The sequence below is a fragment of the Ostrea edulis genome, chromosome 9, assembly GCF_947568905.1.
Source record: "Ostrea edulis chromosome 9, xbOstEdul1.1, whole genome shotgun sequence".
NCBI classification, from domain to species: Eukaryota; Metazoa; Mollusca; class Bivalvia; order Ostreida; family Ostreidae; genus Ostrea; species Ostrea edulis.
Window position 1 is genome coordinate 64,637,905 of NC_079172.1, and position 14,631 is coordinate 64,652,535.

At 33.7% G+C, this 14,631-nt stretch overlaps 1 protein-coding gene across 2 annotated transcripts; it reads right to left on the reverse strand.

Moving 5' to 3' along the window:
- Nucleotides 1–1,691: 1,691 nt before the first annotated feature.
- Nucleotides 1,692–12,859, reverse strand: LOC125659543 (uncharacterized). Of its 2 annotated transcripts, none has more exons than XM_048891242.2 (4): nt 12,708–12,859; nt 6,468–7,217; nt 4,434–4,706; nt 1,692–2,855 (listed from the first exon to the last, which is right to left on the reverse strand). In XM_048891242.2, the coding sequence occupies exons 1-4, from the start codon at nt 12,733–12,735 to the stop codon at nt 2,620–2,622; spliced, it is 1,287 nt and encodes a 428-aa protein (XP_048747199.2). In that variant the 5' UTR covers nt 12,736–12,859; the 3' UTR covers nt 1,692–2,619. The 2 variants fall into 2 exon arrangements, with proteins under 2 accessions (XP_048747199.2, XP_048747198.2); XM_048891241.2 differs by having other exon boundaries at nt 6,468–7,220.
- Between the last annotated feature and the right edge of the window lie 1,772 nt (nt 12,860–14,631).

Here is a 14,631-nt window from a genome sequence, read left to right on the forward strand (position 1 = left end):
AGAAATTACGCGATAGTAAATTTATAGCGTATATTTAGGAATCTAATCATAGAATCAACAGCATTGATGTTTCTTTCAGAAAGCTGTTCCACATAACATTGATCAAAATAAACTTTGCTTTATACAAACGTTTCATTTTAGAGGGCAATATTTATAGGTTATAGACTTTGTATGGGAAAATATGACGACCGAGTTTTTTGGTGCGTAGACGGACCGAGCTTGCGAGGTCCGTCCGCGACAAAAAACGAGGTCGTCATATTTCCCATACAAAGTCTATAACCTTTTTATTATATACTTTCAATTTCATTTAGAAACTAACAATAATTTTATTTTTAACAATAACTTTATCGGTTTAACTGAGTAAAAGATGAAAAACACGAAAAATTTAAAAATTAACGGCGTAGAAATTTGATTGTGACGTAATGTTTGCGGGACGGAATGTTTCCGGGCACATATCGTGTGATATATGCCCGCAAACTTTTAAAGAAAAAAGAAGAGATGAAATTGAAAGTATATAATAAAGGATTAAACATTCTTTTTGAAGAATTTATCGATGTGTAAACTCCGGACATTTTACTCACAAACTGAATAAAAGTGCGAAGCACTTTTATGTTAAGTTTGTGAGTAAAATGTCCGGAGTTTACACATCGACAAATTCTTCAAAAAGAATGTTTGATTCTTATAATTCCAATTCGTTCACTTTATTAACAATTGCAAAAATTTGAATAGTTTCCCTGCACTATGTTATTTGTTTTCAGGCGTGTATGAATACATCGCGTTTTCGGATTTATTGATGTGTAAACTCTTGTTCAGTTTTATTTTTGTCCAATCAAAACAATTGTAATAAATGATATTGGAATTATATTGAAGTAAAGATCATAGTATAGTCCTTTAGTTTTGATATTTGGTGATTTAAAAACAAGTAAACATTTTTTTTTTTTTGGTAATAAATTGCTGTAAGCTAGTTTGTTTGTTTGTTTGTTTGTTTAACGGTTTGTTTCTTGTCAGTTGAAACCTTATTATCTTTGATTTTTTCCTCTCTCAATGAAGCACCGATAATGGCAAAAAATAGAATGGATTCCATATAAATATGATAAATCCTTATTCTTAAACTATTTCTTTTTAAACTGATAGATAGAAAACCACTGTCTGTGTGCCAGTAGGTCAGTGTCGTATACACGTTATATATCCACTTTCAATATTTATGATTCAAAGTTTTTCTCTTAAACCCCTTCTGCATGACAAGATCTTTAGATATTGCATTTTAGCTCACCTGAGCCAAAGTCTCGATTAAAGCTTTTCTGATCACCTTTTCTCAGACGTCTGTTTGTCAATTATAAACTATTCAAAACTGATAGTCTAGTTTCAGCATACCTTATTAAAAAACCCTTTCCAAGGGGGGATAATTAAAAGATAGCGAAAACTTGGTGGATCATGTTTTACTCAAAACAGTGCATTGAAACTTGTATGAAAGCTCTCTTTTAAAAATAATGAAATTTCGAGAATGTTCAAACTTTGAGTTCTGCGACTAGAGAGGAACTATAATAGCGGTCCAAATAGAACGATCTTTATAAAATAAGGGAGTTGTAATTGTTTTATGAAGTTTAAAAGTTTAAATTAGTACCCCTCTCTGTATGTTGCTTTATAAATTCCCTCAGTTTTGGAAAATCATTGGCACAAATTACATTCCATAAAATGAATTGCATTTATTTTTCTTGTAAAAACATAAAAGTTTTGATTTTCATTATTTTAGGATGGAAATTGTTTGTAGCAAGTGTCGTTAAATAAGTTTGCGAGTAGTGTAAATTTAAGTGTCGTTAAATAAGTTAGCGAGTAGTATAACTTCAAGTGTCGTTAAATAAGTTTGAGAGGTGTGTAACTTCAAGTGTCGTTAAATGAATTTGCGAGTAGTATAAATTAAAGTGTCGTTTAATAAGTTTGCGAGTAGTGTAAATTCTTGTGTCGTTAAATAAGTTTGCGAGTAGTGTAAATACTGGTGTTATTAAATAAGTTTGTGAGTAGTGTAATTTCAAATGTCGTGAAATAACTTTGCTAGAAGTATAAATTCAAGTGTAGTTTAATAAGTTTACGAGTAGTGTAAATTCAAATGTTGTTTAATAAGTTTTCGAGTAGAGTAAATTCAAGTGTCGTAAAATACGTTTAATTGCGAGTAGTGTAAATTCAAGTGTCGTTTAATAAGTTTGCGAGTAGTATAAATTCAAGTGTCGTTTAATAAGTTTACAAGTAGTGTAAATTCAAGTATCGTTAAATAAGTTTTCGAGTAGTGAATCATATTTGTGTGTGTGTTGTATTGGTAGCTGACTGTCCTGTGTAAGGGGGGGGGGGTCTTTGCTTAGTGGTCTTAAGTCTCTTCAAGAATTTTTCACTAACATCGAGACATCACCAGCGGTAGGTGAAGCGCAACTACTCGCAAATTTATCTAAGACGATATTGGTAACTCATGAATAAATCATTAAATCCACAAACATTAACATTGGTCATGTTGAAGATTGTTATTCATGACATGTCGACCATGTTAACTTTAGCAAGTCTTACATTCTTGACACAGTACGTCTTGACATGTGTAAATTTAGACACGTGTACATTTAGACACGTGGCTTAATGCGATGATTTTTCATATACGGAGGATGAAGGATATGGTACTGTCAGGGAATCTGTGCTCAATGAGCACATGCCGCTAATAGTATCCAAGGCAACGTAGTTACAGCTGACGTCAGCGAGACACAGTCTGGTGCACGAGGACCAGCTTCCGGCGAAGGAACTGGATATTGGGGATGCTAAAGACAGTTGTTTGCCGACCAACAAAAACTTGGAGCAGACGTCCTTCACCCGCTCTGAAAGATATTTCAAAATTATCTTCTTCATTGCCTTTTAGATATTGGAAAGGGTTACGATAATGGATTTACCAGTCTGGTTCATTGAGTAAAGGAAATATCTGTCACAGAGAACAAAAAGTCATTACAAACAATGGAAGATTGTGTTTAGGAAATGTCCGTCACGAAGAATTAAAAGTCATTACAACCAGTGGAAGATTGTGTTTAGGAAATGTCCGTCTCAGTGGAAGGTTGTGTAGTCCGTCTTAGAGAATTAAAAGTCAATACAAACACTGAAAGATTATGTAGAGGAAATGGGGAGGGGGAGAAACTGAAGTGTTTAAGCACAACACAGATTTACCATTAGATATTTTAGTCATTCGATATTTGTCTACAGGCATCGTAAGTAAACAAATTCTTCAATGTAAAATTGAATTTAAAATAATTCAAACATCATTTCCTTTCCCTATTTTAATAATTGTAAGACAAACTTATAAGTGAGTATCTTGCTTTAAACTATTAGACCGGGATGCAAAGGTTCTGTATATTTAATACCGAGCGAAGTTCGGCCCGTCCGCGAAGCAAGGCTCTAAAGGTAACACGTATGTAAAAGAAAAAAGTCAAAATCAGCGAAAGAAAAAGAGATAATCTCTATATACGTTCTCTGAAATTTTCGTGATCCATTTATTTTTTCATTACCTGCTTCAACAGTTATTCGTGTTTTATTTTGAATGCCAATAATATAAGACTCTGACGTGCAATTCGTAATTTAAACACTCAGTTTGTTCAAAGTGAATAGTACAATTATCATTGCAACAGGTTTTAGCAAATAAATACATATAAAACCGTAATACGACTAAATAGATGAACGAGTTCATGAGTTTCTTTGAATAAGAATATACGATAAAATTACGGTTACTTTTTTACCATTTTGAAATTATTGGTTAATTTTGTTTAGTTTTAACAGCCTTTTTCATTGCATACGGAATGTATTATTGTTGTTTATAATTGTTTGCTTTGAAAAAGAGAAAAAAGTCGAGGCTAAATGTGACGTCACAATGCACAGTTTACGTCGCCTTGCGTTTTATTTCCTGCGTTCAATGAATAGGCGGATCATGTAAAACTGCTGTCCCCATATAAACTCCTTTAATGAGATGAATTACTGGGTGTTTAGAGCAAGGAAATTGCATTCAAAATATATATTTTTAAATGAATCATAATCTACTGTACTTAACGGAATTATGATTACCACTCGGGAAACGGAGTTACCGACATGCTTCGCTCGATCCAACGGTCACACCGTATACATATTATATTTTTGTATAGTGTAAGGTGAAGATAACGAACAGTGACCATTCTCATAACTCCTACAAGCAATGAATAATTGTGTTGTGATGAAAGTTATCTAAATCATGCAACAAGTGTGAGTTTTATTTCGAGAATAATTTTTTTCTCTAGCTATTATCTACTGAAATGTACATGTTTCTTAAGTGAAATGAACGAATAGATAGGGACAGCACAGTGAGCACATTTTTATAAAATGTTTATTCCATTGCTAGCTTTAAGTCTGCAGTATCTAGCTCTGTGTATTTTACCTACCATCCACAGGAACGAAGGTTTCCGGTCCGGGAAAATTTGTCTCCGAGACCACAATATTCGTCGTCGTTGACTGGAAAACAAATTCGGTATCCAGATTAGGTGTCGCTGGTGTTGTCGAATTTGTAACAAGCACTGTTTCTGCAGTCGATCCCGTTTCGATCAATGACGTCATTTGGTTGGTTATTGACGTCATTTCCGCCACTGTTGTGCTTCCTATTCCAGCTGTAGTAGGTAGCATCTGGTTGTAGAATTCTATACTTCCAATCGGATCGCCTATTGTATAGAGGTGTCAAATAGGCTACACAACTAATACATTGTACTTCGTATCATATATATACGGGGTGCATCATACATTGCAAATTATCATTGGACATAAGAAATCTCTGAAATTTTTTTATATTCAAGATAACATTGCCCCGGAACGAGAATCTCCATGGCTTTGTTAATTTCATGTTATAGGAATATCTACCTATTGAGGGAGTTAGCTCCTTCAGTCCTGAGCGTTTGAGCACAACTGCTTAGGATACTACAACTAAGTATTTACTGGTTCAATACTGATCCTATTGGTGCAAACATATTACGCATCTATTACTGAACCCTATCCAGTAGAATGATTTTGTGTCAATTCAAATTTTTGAAGTGTTTGGCAGGGACTATATTCTGTGGCGGAAGGATTGATTAATCAAAAAGTTCTAAATCTGCATGATATTAAGTTTCTGTTTCATCTAATATATCTTCTATTTTTATAGGTGTATTTCAGTTTTATAATTTATGATACAAGTAGTTCAGACTTGGAACTACAAGTTGTTCAAATGTTGTAATTTATTGATTTGGTTGATATATTTTTCTAAACAGAACACCGATTCTTAAAAACGTTTAAATCAATTTACTTAAATTGTTTTAATAAAAATTCAGTATTTTCATCAATAATTTAAAATTTTGATCTCTGACCCCAACTTTCTTTTAATTCCATTTTAAATATTAAGAGAAATTATGTCAAATTTTAGATATTGCCATTACTCCTAATATGTCCTTTTAAACTCTCAAATGATGTCATGAAATTTTTCGTATATCAAGTGCAAAGAGGTCATTTTATTTATTTCCATTACTTGTATTAATTTTTTTATCTGTATTGTTAGAAGACATCATTATGTATCTATTTTATGTAAGGATTGATTTGTGTTGCTTATGTTGTGTTGACACCAACAGACAAATCAAATTTAATTGTTAAAAATTGAATAAATCTTGAGTCAATTTTAAGTGCAAAAAGGTTATGTTGAAAATACTAGCTCAATAACAAGCATAGCAACCCCCGTTTTTCTTTTTAATTTCCTAATTCTCCTTCAATGTAGAAATTAGACTTCCCCAAAAAATTGACATTATTCCAAATCTCAGGTGCGAACCTCTTTAACTACGATAATGGAAGCATTGAAATGTTTTTATTCACTATGGATTTAATTTCGCGGAAAAAGAATAAATCGTGAACATATGAAATTATAATCATCGTGTTAATTCCCCACAATCAACAGCAACTGTCACGGGAAAGAAAGCGTGATATACATATCAGGAACTTGTCTGGGCTGCGTTCATGATCATAGCGGCTAGTCTAAAGGCTAGGTATGGTGGCTGATTTGTGCCATTTTACACTTTATTGTCTTTTTTGCTATTTCGAGGCGAAAAGACAACAAAACGACATTTGACTTTTCAACCGCAAACGAAAAGACGACAAAATGATAATATTAGCTACTTCTCGCCTCAAAATAACGGAAAGACGACAACATTTTAAAATGACACGAATCAGCCACCATATCTAGCCCCTAGGCTAGCCGCCGTGATCTTGAACGCAGCCCGAGCATCGTTTCATTAAAGAACGTACATCCGGGCTTAATGTGTGTAACTTATATCTTACGCGAAGACGTAGAAAATTTACTGCAAATATGCTCATGAATTGTATATGTTCATGAGTAAATCTATCCCTATATAAATAAGCCTAAGGTTTAGACTTCTCTAGTCAAATTGCCTAATAATACGCACCATATTCCGGAAAAGTGTATGTTTTGGGGTCACAAAGGTCAGGCGTTCCGCCTTGGGTTTTCCCAATAATGGATGTGTTGTAAAACTGGAAACAGGACAGCTCCCCCGTGAAAAAATCTTTGTTGTCCATGGAAACCCCAAAATAGACATCTCCAGAGAGACGGAGGTGATCCATCTGCAAAGTGATCTCAAATTGGTCCGCTTTGCTCGTCGAGAAAATGTCCACTTCCGGTGACGGCCACAGTTTGTTCCACGTGATTCCGAGGAGAGTCCACTCCCCTGGGGGTGCCATAGTATCTTTAGTCTTGAAAGTTTTCTTGGTGCATCCTAATACGTCACATATAAAAATGCGAAGATGTATGGTGTCGTCTGAGTTTAATCGCAGTTGCATGCCGGGATACGTCCCATCTCCATAATATTGCATCAATACTGCTTTCTGCTGAAACAGTGGCTTGACATAAAATATCCACGTTACTGCGTGAAAACCGTTTAGGGATCCATCATTGAAAAATGTCATGAAGGAATTTTTCGTGGCATCGAACTGCAGCATAGCTAAGCCTACTTCCGGTCCTGGCGATGTGTATGTAACTTCATGATAAACGCCGTACAGATTTTTCTGGATCGCGTAGCCTGTGTTGTTATGTAGATAGTCCGTAACGGGCCAAATAGCCTGCGGATCTGGTGGCCCGATAGAGACATTGTTGTCCACCTTCCTCTCCCCCTTAGAATCCGCGCCATCCAGAAGTGTTACTGCTGATCGGAAAAATATGGATATTTAACATACAGTAGAACTTGTTTGTTAGAAACTCGATTCTAAAGAAATCTCAGGTATTTGAGATTATTTCGAAACTCCCCTGGCGCCCCTTTGCCGACGCCCCCGCCTGGGTAATATTACTATCTAAACTTCAAAGTATAAATATTCTAGATTGATGAGATTATTCCATTATCAAATCTTCAATTATCTAGAATTTTTGCAATTCTCAAATAATTTGGAATATGGAACTTATAATTGGTGATTTTTGATGATAGAATTGGTGAAAGACGTGACTTTATTGAAGTTGATGATGAAAACTTTAATGATTCGAATTTCTTTGCAAATGATGTTCATAATTTGGATTTATGTGTAAAATACTAATAGAACGTTATGTGACATGTATATAAAGATAACTACTGTTTATAATTATCACTTTTTACAAAACAAACTTTTTATTGTATAAATGGCAGAATAATTGGTTGATAAAAATAGTGGTAGACTCGCCTTACAAACGTACGGGTTTTATTGTAAAGGTAATTATTTGATTTTAATTCTATTTAATTTATCTACGATACTCGTTTGAGATCTTCCCTATGTCGTCATTCCCTGATACCCACAATGCTTTAACTATTATATTGCCACAAGTTAAAATTTCTAAAAGTACTAGTTAATCAAATTCAAGAACTTGGCATATAGTAACTTTTTACAACCTTGGAGAAATGAAATAGGCTATCAATTATAAACTATTCAAAGATGACATGTTCTTGAAAAAATATCGGCTTGTTCTAAATTTTGTAAAGTTGTTATGTAAATTCAGATGTTGTAATTTAAAGTTGCCCAATGAAATACACTGCGATGTCTGTCCGTCCGTCCTGGGTTTTCTGTTTCTATTTTTATTTCTCTGTCATATATCAAGCTGAAGCTTGCCGTTAAGCGTCCTTGTGGGTCACTCATTTTGATTCAATCCGACCTCTCTTGCAAGAGATTAATTTGACCCTTTATTTGAAAAAAAAATATTGTTATATGGAGGGTACATAAATTCTCCCACAATTTTCAAATGAGGACCATATTTCACGTTTGTGTGGATATTCAAGATGTCCATTTGGCAAGGATTTTGATTTTCTTCAATTTTAGAGAAAAATGCATGTTGTTGAACTTATATATGTAGTGATTTTGAGGAAATATTACATAGAGAGTACATGATTTTCCCGTCTAATTCCTTCCACAGTTTTCAAGTGAGGACCTTCTTATTTTACAGAGTATTTGTATGGGTATGGAAGATGTGCATGTGGCAAGAATTTTGATTTTCTTCAATTTTACAAAAAACTACACCATGTTGAACTTAGTCAGTTTAGAGGAAATATTGTAAAGTGAGTGCATAGTTTGATACAAGCTCATTTTATATGAATTTTTTGTTTGCAAACAAGATATTCCAGAATTCAAATTTCACTGTGATTCGGTGCATGATATGAATATCTAATACATTCAGAACATCTGAGTCGTTCATGTTTATGTTTTCTTAGATATTCCATGTTATGCATCAGATTGCAGCGAAATTTGGACTATAAAAAATCTTGTTTTCAAACAAAGCATTTTTAAGCGCTAAGCGTAGCTTAGGCGCTTATTGCCGCGGTTTTGCTTTCGTCATCATGTTTCCGGTTTATCAAAGCATTTTTAAGCGCTAAGCGTAGCTTAGGTACTTATTGCCACCAGTTGGGTTTTGCTTTCGTCATCATGTTTCCGGTTTATCGCCACCTATAGGTGAATTTATGCATCGCTGTAGTCAAGTCGTGTTTAAAGTAGTCGTAATTTTGCAACCGATCTAGCACGGGGATAACATTCATATCTGCTGTTGCGTTTTTCCCCCCGGAAATACAGCTCGTTGAACAGTGAACAAAATATGTATAAAAAGGGTGATATTTTTGTCCTCATTCTTGGGGAAAGTGAGACCCAGATGCAGGTCATTCTTCAGTTAAAATTCGCATTTGAATCTGCGTCTGTAATAATTAAAGTGATTCAAAATCTAAAATTGAATAAGAATATGTATATGAAATCGTTTTAGCTAGGGTGCCTTTGCATTGTTACCTTTGCATGGCGCTTAGAGGCCAGGAAAATCAATTGGCATGGTGCAATCTATAATTAGAAGCCACGTCATGAAGCTATAAACGAAACAGGAGGGTTTTCAAAGTGTGTTTTGGCTGCTGTTCCGACTCAGTAAAATTTTGGTTCGACGCAGCAAAAATGTGTGCAACACAGTAAAAAATTAACTGATCCGCGTCCATTGTGAACGAGAAAGAATTTGTGCACGATTATGCTTTGACAGCGAAGGACAGAGATTGGTGTCTCAGAAGGATGATATTGCGTAACTGCTTACACCTTCCCCGATCATATATGTAAATCGGTCATGCAGAAATTTAGAGGATCCAACGGTGTAATTTAAGCTTACTTTATTATTTCTAAACAACCAAGATAGTCTTCAGAATCATCGTCAACGCAATCAAATTTGATTTCGTGATTTAGTTTCAAACATGAGACTAAAAATAATAGTCTTGGGGCAAGGAAAAGATAAAAGGTACAACATTATATTATATTATATTATATTATATCATATTATGGAAGACAATACCCCGGTTTCAAGTATTCAAAACACCGCGTGGAATTTTACGAGGGCTTTATACTGAAATACATATGTTTAGAACAAGTGTTAGATAAACATTGCCATTGTGTCAAGCATGAATGTGAAATGGTTTGCGGTCCACAGCACGCTACATACAACGAAAAGTAATCGTGTTTTCAATTTCTTTGTACTTCAAACAAACAATTGACAATGACATGCATATGCTACATGTATTTCCGAACGTACAAATGAAGAAGAAGGGGGAGGGGCATGGATGTACTGTCGTTGTTCCCTGTCCCCACATTTTGTTTTCGCTGAACGATCTTTTCATATAAAAAAGATGTATTTAGTTTTTTGGTGAGATGCCTGCTGTCACTACCTGTTTAACGAACTAGGTCTGTCGCGTCCGGGATTCGAACCCCGACCGCCCGCATACAGAGCGAACACTTTACCTCTGGGCCACCGCAGCGGTGGTAATGATATTGATACTAAATTCTGATTATAGATATTTAATAAGAACAGGTGTCCTTTACCAAAATTGTAAATTTCATGATCCAAGGACAGGGTTTTAGTTTAGTGTGGGATCAAAATTATCATAGTGACCATTGTTTTAACAACATCATATAAAATTTATATTTACGTGTTGAAAAGTTTCAGGACATTGCTTCCAATCCATATTTGTTATTTTCTTACAGAAAATGTACTACTTAGTTATGCGAAAATAAAGAATAATGCATAAACCTTTTTTTAATTTGTTCCTGCTCATTAACATTACATACAGAATTCATGAAGTCAGCTTAGCGCTTTTAAGTACTTTCAGTTCTTTGATTTTTAATTCCGAGATAAATCACAAAAAAATCATATAAAATACTTGAGAGTTTGTATATCACTCTTTCGATGGTGAAATCATACTTCATAAGAGATGTTTTAAAGAGCCATTTAAGATTTTAGTGTAATGAACTACTTTAAAAGCTAAGGCCTTCGTAAAGATGTGCGTATTGCAAGGATTTTGATTTTCAACAATTTTCTAATCAATTTTTTTTGTTGAACTTCGTTAATTTTGGGGAAATATTTTACATATAGAACTCTTAGTTTGTCTGTCTTACTCCTATCACACTTTTTAAGGTAGGACTTTTTATTCATACAATGCAAAAAAAAGTATACATGTCATAGCCTCACGAAGACGGATGCTACTTTAAAGTAAAGTTCTACAAATCATGATTTAAGAAAGAAAAAACACCTCTAACCCATAGTCTATTATCTTGAATTGTGTATTATTACAGATTTTTCAACATTCCTATAATACAAGCATTTTATACATCAGTCTTGTTACAGGATGTGTTGATTTAAGATATATAGCGATGTATGTCCGTCTTTCTATTCATTTTTCAAGATTTGACTATGATCTTTTTATATTACACATTGCTTGGTTTTTTTTTTAACATGCATAAAACGGATGCATTATTCTTTACACAACAGTCGTACTCAGAATGTATTTTGGCTCATTGATATCTTCCTGTCCTTTCGCAGATTTTAAGGTAATTCCACCCTTCTAGAATTATAGATTAAATCTTATATTTGATCGTTGATTCTTCAAATAATAAATCTTAGTAAGAAATAAAACTGATAAAATAAGTATGTTGCGGTATTCATGGTATCAATAAAAAAAAATATATCAATTAGCACAATACATGTATACCTGTTATCAACGTCAGAAAATTGCAATTCTTTTTAAACAGCAATATCAAAATTTCACAAAAACTGGTTGTAACGGTATAATAGTATTCATAATAATTTCATGAAACTGTTTCTTTAAAAATATACAAATTGTTGGTGTAAAATAAGTGAAATCTGTCGCATAATGGACTTGACATATAATTTGATAAAAACAGAGTTATTGCCCTTGGATTCAATATTTTGAAATATATAATTGATTATTCATATATAACTTAGACTTTTGAAATAGTTTATGGCTAACAACATTTTTTACAATAACTACTGAAAAAGATTCCAACAACTTTTATGTTCCTATCATGGATAAATCTCATTAAATCATTGACTTTGCAAAATTTTGTGACGTCACAGGAGGGTGGAAATACCTTAAGTTAGAACTTTTGATATCAATTGCATTGTGTGTGTGTGGTGTTTTTTTCTCTCTCTCTCCCTCTCTCCATTTTACAAATAATACATGCGCTGTCTATTTATCTGCGCCCTATATGACCTTCTCACGAGCATAGTATGTGCTTTTTACCTAAGTTTTATATACATCATTCAAAATGTTGTAAAATTTTGTCAATTGTTTAACACAATTAATATTTTATGCAGCAAAGTATATAAATTCCTTTCCGTCATTGAAAAAAGAAGATAAAACACTTTCTTGTCGCGTGTACTTGTATATATGTTTAGTATTTGTTATATTTTCTCTAAGATATAAAATGCAGATAATGAAAATGAATTCATTGTAAATCTTAAAAGTTTATTCAAAGAACTCGCGAATAAAAAGCACCATGAAAAACGCACACGATCCCTTTCAAAAATTGTATATAGTGCAGTACTTATTATCTTTCATTTCACTCATACAGTGAATACATTTTTTTTTTTTATTCGTGATGATGAAATAAACTTATCGCTAAAATATCAGCGGAGACATCGTCAGGATGAAATTTGATCAACATTCAGATTTTGTGATAAGAATGAAAAAAAAAAGTTCACCAGTTCATCACGTTAACTATTAATGTGCATTTCTTTTACCAAGGCGGTAACATGTGAAATAAAATACATCATAATGAAATGAAATGTACTTTTATTTTTAAGGGGAATTATTTTCGATGATTTTTAAGAATCTATCCATTATCTAAGAATTACTTACTAATTAGAAGGACATAAATCTTTCTCATGATCACCTAATTCCAGCGATTCCTCACCTGCAGGAGTCGTCTGTCGATTGATTTGTTCAGCGTACAGCCAGGATTTAAGGCATTGTGTACGACAAAGATAGGCTTTCTTAGTTTTCTCCGGGTTTTTTTTTTTCCATCCACTTGATCAAATATATTAAATCTATGTATTATTAATTGGTAGCAAACAGGTTACGTCATTCAAATTCTGGGGCATGGTTTAATGGATTTGAAATAAATGTTCTGAGAAATCTATGCTCTATGCTACAATACTGCTAATCTATAAAGAGTTCCATGTTAATTTTAGGGTCCTGCCTGGAGAATACAAAACCCCTATTAGGAATCGCATTGTCCCTGCGTCCGTCATCATTTACGTTGTGATTTGACATCTTGGAACAATTTTCAACAAAAAGCTTTCGTACTTTAGAAAAAGGTAGTTGATCATTACAAGAAGACACTTATAGATTTCCGGGTCATAATGTCAAAGGTAAAGGTCCCAACAGATCTCTAATCTCTAACTTTGCTTCCATTGCGACACAATAAGTGGAACAGTTTTCAACACCTTTCATATCTTAATTTCCCATAATCACTTTCGTGATTTGATACATGTATCTTAAGAGATATATATATATATATATAAATAAATATATATATATATATATATATATATATATATATATATATGAGGTCAAGGTTACAACAGACTTTTAAGGTCGCAGAAACACTCGCTTCGTAACCGGAAGTTCGTGAGTTCGAGCCCCGCTCGTGCCATTGAAGCGTCAAACCTTAGACGTTAAAATAGTGATTGCTTCTTCGCCAAACGGCATTTAGAAATGAGAATGAGGGGGCTTTCGGATGTGACCTTAAAAACGGAGGTCCCCTGTCGCGCCAGGCGTTGACACGATAAAGAACCCTCACTGCTATGTATGGAGCGCCAAATTAACATAAACTCAAATAATTGAAGATATCTTCAATTATTTGAAGATATCATCAATTCATTTAATGCGTGTAACAATTTAATTGAAGATCTCTTCAAATAATTATAATGATATCTTCAATTCTGAATTATTGCGCGCATTAATTGAATTGATGATAGCATTAATTCTTCAGCTGAATTGATGCGCACTTTAAGGAGGTATGCTACACCAGAGAAATTTGATGTAAATGAAAAGTGGAGAATATGTACAATATTTTGAAGATGAAAATTTTCTAATTTACTTTATTTTGTCAAAAAATAGTTTTAGTAGAAGGTAATCTGAAAAAAATTTAAAACCCCTGCTGGATTCGAACCTGCGACCTACATTTCAGCAGTCGGTATTCTAACCTACTGAGCTACTCGACTAGGTATTTAAATGGAAAAGTCAAATATTGCTGATATTGATTTTTTCATCCATATTTTTAAAGGAAGTCAGCCATTATGACGATGTAGAGTACTACCTTAATGAAAATGTGCGCATCAATTCTTTTAAAGAGAGCAACAATTCAAATAAAGAGATCATTAATTCAATTGTGGATTTGTTGAATTGATGATATCTTTTATTATATAGTTGCTCTCTCCAAAAGAATTATTGCTCTCTTCCAATGAATTAGAGGTATCATTGATTCAATTGAAGAGAGCAATAATTGAATATGTACTCAGAAACAAAGACTGGAAATTATCTCTATGAGACAAATGCTACACACTGATATGATTTCAGACTAATCCTCAACTACTTGTGTACAGAATTTGAAAGCCCTTCTAGATATCGAGTCACAACAATAGTGATGACAGACAGACAGACAGACAATTTTATTCTTACCAGGTCTTCACATTTGTATGAGCCCTGATTAAATCATCGTCGGTTACCCACGGGTGCTTCTATTCGATTCTCCCCATCATCACATATGAGGGAGCGTGAG

What these genes read in the sequence shown, in the direction of transcription:
- LOC125659543 (XM_048891241.2), bottom strand. Translation starts at nt 12,735, where the DNA reads ATGAGAAAGATTTATGTCCTTCTAATTA. An exon ending in GATTTATGTCCTTCTAATTA is followed by an intron (nt 7,221 to 12,707) that starts GTAAGTAATTCT and finishes TTTTCCGATCAG; the next exon opens with CAGTAACACTTCTGGATGGC. An exon ending in ATACACTTTTCCGGAATATG is followed by an intron (nt 4,707 to 6,467) that starts GTGCGTATTATT and finishes TCTATACAATAG; the next exon opens with GCGATCCGATTGGAAGTATA.